At 50.3% G+C, this 6000-nt stretch overlaps 1 protein-coding gene across 1 annotated transcript; it reads right to left on the minus strand.

Moving 5' to 3' along the window:
* Window positions 1–4322: 4322 nt before the first annotated feature.
* On the minus strand, window positions 4323–5315 carry LOC311427859 (olfactory receptor 14C36-like; the record flags this gene model as incomplete). The annotated part of the gene is made up of 1 exon (XM_084539449.1): window positions 4323–5315. The coding sequence occupies one exon, from the start codon at window positions 5313–5315 to the stop codon at window positions 4323–4325; it is 993 nt and encodes a 330-aa protein (XP_084395575.1).
* Between the last annotated feature and the right edge of the window lie 685 nt (window positions 5316–6000).

A 6000-nucleotide genomic window follows, 5' to 3' on the forward strand; every position in this document is an offset into this window, starting at 1 on the left:
TTAGTGCTGACAAGTCCATCACATAACCACACTACCAAGCTCTGCATCTATACCTTGGCTCTCCAGTTAATGAACGAAGGTCATGGAGGGCAATCAGGGAGACTCGGTTAGCCAAAGCCTCACCGGTGGTGCCCTCTTGGAACTTTAAAGTTCCCTCTCCTGAAGCCAGTCTTTGCTGTTGCTGGGCAAAGTTGTTTGACAAATGAAAAGTTATTTTTGAAAAGGACTGCTGTGGGGCGAAGGGTATAAGAGGGGAGCCTGTCCTCAAGATGAAAAAAGACATCCCGACATAATGAAAAAGGAATTAATAGGGACAGGCTAGCAGAATAGAGACCAGGATGGGAACAGGCACATTGATCACCTCATAAAGATAGGTTTGGCCAAACTCAGCAAACCACTCAGAGACTCTCGTACAGAAAGTCGCTGGAAATGGGCGCACTGGAGATGGGAAGAAGCTCAAGCTGAGAGAAGCGGAGCCACGCACACAACTGCCCCTTGCTGGTAAGCAGCTGCACATTATGGGGAATCATACGTCCTTAGAAACAAAGACTGTCCTGCTAACCTTACAGCTTATTCTCCTTAACAATTAGACAGTTTATGATCCTGAAATATGGAACCAAATTGATGTCAAGGTGTGGGAATCTGCAACTAAAAATGACAAGGTTGCGGTGGGACTGCTCGGCACCTGGCAAGCAGTCTCTGAGGCCTTAAAGAGCCATGTGGGACCACAGTCAGACACACGTGGTTTGCCAGACAGTGAGGGAGCTGCAGGCTCATCCACCAATCCTTCTACTACACCATCGCCCCCACCCCCACCACTACTGCCATTGCAGGCCTTTGCTGTTATGCCCCCTGGTGACATGCCTTTTGACCCAGGCCCTATTGGCCTTGAAGAGGAGATGGATATGTTTTTCTTCGATCTGGGAAGAATAGGATACATAAGGCCAGAAGGCCAAGTTCCTAGCAAGACATGTTGTTCCCACAACTAGCCCTGGAACTCTCCGGTGTTTGTAATCAAGAAAAAGAGTGGAAAATGGAGACTGTTAAGTCATGGAAGATATGGGAGCACTTCAACCAGGATTACCAACTCCAACTATGCTCCCCCATTCACGGACTTTAACAGTAATAGATTTAAAGGATTGTTTGTTACCGTTTCTGATTGTACATATGTATAGGCATATATAAAAGCAATGTTCTGTACGTTTAGAAAGTTCGATCTTCGTATGTGCATCTTGGTAGAGCATAGACTCCCCAGACACCCAGCACTGTTTACTTGCCTTTTATAAATATTACTAAATTCAGATTGAGTAAGACTTCATTTATAACAGGTGCTTTTGCCATTCCTTCCCAGTTAGACTCACTTCAGCCTCCAGTGCAGTTATCTCTTGGGCTGCCCCTGTCACTCCAGAAATACAGGTGGGTTTTACCTCTTTACAGCTTGATGGCATTAGGGTACTCTGTGCACTGGTGTCTAGTAGAGCCTCATACATTTGTGGGTCTGATGTGCCAGGCCATTAAATATACCTAGTCCAGTAAACCTGATTGTCCCTTTCCTCTGTGCCCCCGCCTTGGCTGGAAGGAGGACCCCTCTAGTCCTGCTCATGGTATTCATTGCTGTGTCTGGTAGATGGTGCACTGGAAAGCATGTCCCATCATGGCAGGGGAGACGTCACTGAGAGCCAAGGAATGCAATTCGGTGCAGGAGTTGGGGCCCACCAGAGACAAGGAGTCAAGGCAGTTGGGTGGGGGAGGCCAGCAGAAGCAGCCCAAGGGGTGGTGCTGCTTGTGAGGACACGTTTGTGGCAGCAGCCTGAGTGGGCAGCAGCTGTGCGCAGGCCAGGGGAGGCCAGGAAGCGCGTGCCAAGAGCGCTCCTGCCAGCACAGACAAGGTCGGGGCTGAGGCCAAGGGCAGAGGCAGGCCCAGGGCAGGGGGCTGCAAGGGCCATGCTGAGCTCCCTGCCCCTGCAGCAGCCGCCCTGGCCCTCGGCAGATGTGCTGGCAGGCTGCAGGGAGGGGACGAATGCCCTGGGCACCCTTCCTGCTCTGCCCAAGCCAGCAAGGGCCCAGAGTGGCTTCCTCTCCCCTGCCCCTGCAGCTCTGGGCTCCCTTTGCACAGCCCTGGCTCTGCAGCACCAAGCCCTGCTGGGAGCCCTCCCCTGCATGCTGCCACTGCTCTCTGACGCTGCTGTTGCCCTCTGCCGGGCACTGCCCAGCCCAGCCCAGCCCCTGCCCACCTCTCCCCTCCTCCCTTCCCTCTCCCCAGTACAGTCCAGCCCAGCCCAGTGCAGCCCAGCAGCCCAGGCTGGGTTGGCCCCAGGGCAGTGCCTACTGCAGGCTGCTGCAGGGCTCTGGGCATGGCCACCACAGCCCCAGCCCCTCACAAGGCACCGCAGCTGCTGCCTCAAAGGCAGCTCTGGGCCTCCCCAGCAGCCCCTGCACTGGGGCCAGCCCCAGCTCAGGAGATGGAGGTCCATGAAGAGGCAGGAGCCCTGCTCTCTTGCCTGGGAGATCCCCAGCACACAGTGCCTGTGCCCCGCAGGGGCAGCCCCGCTCCCCAGGCCAGCACAAGAGGCCCGGCCCAGCCACAGAGCAGCTCCACATTCCTCTCCAGCATGTTATTTGCCATCAGACTAAGCACAACCAGGACAGTTCCAGGCCAGTCAAGGCCAGTTATTGTTTGCTGAGCCATGGCCAGCCAAGAAGGGAACTCCCAGTCCAGCACTACACTGAGCACTCTGAAATTCTGATCCACAGTGAAGGCCAGAAAAGCAAGAGGTCCGTTCATGCAGCAGTTCCTTGGGTATATTCCTTCCACCAGCTTTGGAAGAGCTGTGCAATGAAAGAGATGCCACTGTACAGACAGCAAGATACATGAGATCTGAAGACTTAGTTGAATGTGAAAGCACAAGAGAACAATGAGGAAGCCAAAGGGAGCAGCAGTGACAAGGCCACGTCCTGCTGCTGGCCATGGCCATGGCTCCAGGGAAGCAGCAGCCCCAACCCGAAGGCAGCAGAGAGGCAGAGCCCAGCGGGCGGTGAGCCTCTTGGCCCTGAGCCCCTCCTGCATGCTGGGGCTGCTCCCCCAGAATCAGAGGAGATGGGAAGAGAGGGATACTGAGTCCAATGAATTTATGCTGTCTTCTTTATTGTCTGTACTTACAGAGGAAGCCTAGTTCAATATGATTGATTAGAAGACATAGTCAAAGTAAATAAATTACTTAATAAATTAAAACAATGTCAAAAGTTATGAAAATAATCAAAATGAAAAATGAAATGAAAATCTCTCGTCAGTTACTTAAAATAGAATGGTAGCATTTAAAGGATTATTATTGTTATTACAATATGATAATAATACTAAGTACAAAAAATGATATGATACAAATAACAATAATGTTAACAGCACTGATGCTTAAGAAGCACATATAGAAACAGTTTCCTCACTGCAACCTTGAGCTCCTGGTTCCTCATGCTGTAGATGAGGGGGTTCACTGCTGGAGGTGCCACTGAGTACAAAAGTGACACCACCAAGTCCAGAGATGGGGAAGAGATGGAAGCGGGCTTCAGGTAGGCAAACACGGAAGTGCTGAGAAAGAGGAAGGCCATGGCCAGGTGAGGGAGGCACGTGGAAAAGGCTTTGTGCCAGCCCTGTTCAGAGGGTATCCTCAGCACTGCCCTGAAGATTTGCACATAGGACAGCACAATGAAAACAAAAGAACCAAAGGCTAAAGAAATACTAAAACACAAGTGCCCCAACAAGTGCTCCCCCAGCTCCAGAGGGGATAGGAAGAGATGGCAGCTCAGACCAATGAATTTCTTCTGGATTCCTTATTGTGTTTATCTACACAGGAAGCCTGGTTCTATAGGTAAATCTTTAAGAAGTAGGAGGTTAAGATTAATATTATTTATATCTGAAACAATAGCTAATGAAAATAACAACATAGACAAATAAAAAGAAAAAAAAAAAGTATCTTAAAGTTTTTGAAAAATAGGTGTTTCTGATTATAAGCTTATTGTTATAGTCAACGAAGCTGAAGAATATGTATTCAATCAGTGTCCTCACTGCAATGGTTAGTTCCAGGTTCCTCATGTTTTAGATGAGTGGGTTCACTGCTGGAGGCACTGGCGATGGGAACAGACTGCAGTAGAGACTAATGAAATTGTCCCAGTTTCATTTTTGTTTTATTTAAACAAGAATACTGACTGTAAAGGTATTTGAAATTATTGACTTCATAATAATAATAATAAAATAATAATTAGGAGGCTTAGAATAACATTAAATCAAAGCCACAACTTATAGGAAATAATAATAAAGAAAATTACTTTCAAGAATTTGCACTAAGAGTGTTTGTTTGCAGAAATCCTATTAGTATTTTATGCACATTATTAATACTGAAGGAAGAGGTATAAAATAGTTTCCTCACTGCATGTTTGAGCTCCTGGTTCCTCATGCTGTAAATGAGGGGATTCACTGCTGGAGGCAACAGTGAGTATAGAACAGCCATCACCAGGTCCAGGGATGGGGAAGAGATTGAGGGGGGCTTCAAGTAGGCAAATATGCCAGTGCTGAGAAACACAGAGACCACGGCCAGGTGAGGGAGGCACGTGGAAAAGGCTTTGTGCCTGCCCTGCTCAGAGGGCATCCTCAGCACTGCCCTGAAGATCTGCACATAGGAGAAAACAATGAAAACAAAACAAACAAATACTAAAGAAATACTAAACACAAGTGGCCCAACTTCCCTGAGGTAGGCATCTGAGCAGGAGAGCTTGAGGATCTGGGGAACTTCACAGAAGAACTGGTCCACAGCATTGCCATGGCAGAGGGGCAGGGAAAATGTAGTGGCCGTGTGCAGGATACTATACAGAAAGCCACTGCCCCAGGCAGCTGCTGCCATCTGGGCACAAGCTCTGCTGCCCAGGAGGCTCCCGTAGTGCAGGGGCTTGCAGATGGCAACGTAGCGGTCGTAGGCCATGGCAGTGAGAAGAAAATATTCTGCTGATATAAAGAACAGAAAGAAAAAGACCTGAGCAGCACATCCTTGACAGGAGATGGCTGTCGTGTCCCAGAGGGCATTGGCCATGGCTTTGGGCAGAGTGGTGGAGATGCAGCCCACGTCGAGGAGGGCAAGGTTGAGGAGGAAGAAGTACATGGGGGTGTGGAGGCGGTGGTCGCAGGCTACGGCGCTGAGGATGAGGCCGTTGCCCAGGAGGGCAGCCAGGTAGATGCCCAGGAAGAGCGCAAAGTGCAGGAGATGCAGCTCACGCGTGTCTGCAAATGCCAGCAGGAGGAACTTGCTCACAGAGCTGCTGTTGGGCATTTGTTTGTTTTGTATATGTTGTCCTGCTAAAGGAACAGAAATAGAGTGATAATATATCAGGATTATCTGAGAAAAAACATTTCCATTTTTCAGTTAAACCTCTCAAAGCATTTGACGAACTGCACTTAGACAGTTGGCAGATCCTTTTCCTTCATTGGTTTCAGTTGTTCTCTGCTGGTGTGTCCTTGAGCTGCAGGGTAATTGCACTAAGGAGGTTCTCCTGAGAAGAACCTGGACACTGCTGAGAGCAGAGGAATCCAGGCTCAAAGTGCCCATCTGCACACCCCTCACCCTGGCCCCATACTCCCCTTTCCCCAAGCACATTGAATGCCAGCATGCTGCTGCCAGGGTAGGCAAGGCCAGGGAGGGACAGACGGACACTCAGCAGACCCTCCTGTGCTGCAGCTCCGCCTGCAGAGCAGGCAGCTCCTGCTGGGGACAGCGGGGGCTTGAGGGCAGAGGCTGTGCTGGTAGGAGAGTAGAACAGGGGGTGTCCCAGGGAAGGCGCCTGCTGTGCAGGGGGTTGTGGGGAGGTGCCTGAGCCCTCCCTCGCACAGCATTTGTGGCAGCAGCTCCCTCTCACCGCCTGCCCAAGTCCCTGCTGCCTCCCTGCTGGGAGATGGTTCTATGTCCCCACATCTCCTCCCTGTCCATGCTCACAGACCACATCCATGCTTCCACTGCA

The sequence above is a fragment of the Aythya ferina genome, assembly GCF_964211825.1.
Source record: "Aythya ferina genome assembly, contig: HAP1_SCAFFOLD_29, whole genome shotgun sequence".
Classification (NCBI taxonomy): domain Eukaryota; kingdom Metazoa; phylum Chordata; class Aves; order Anseriformes; family Anatidae; genus Aythya; species Aythya ferina.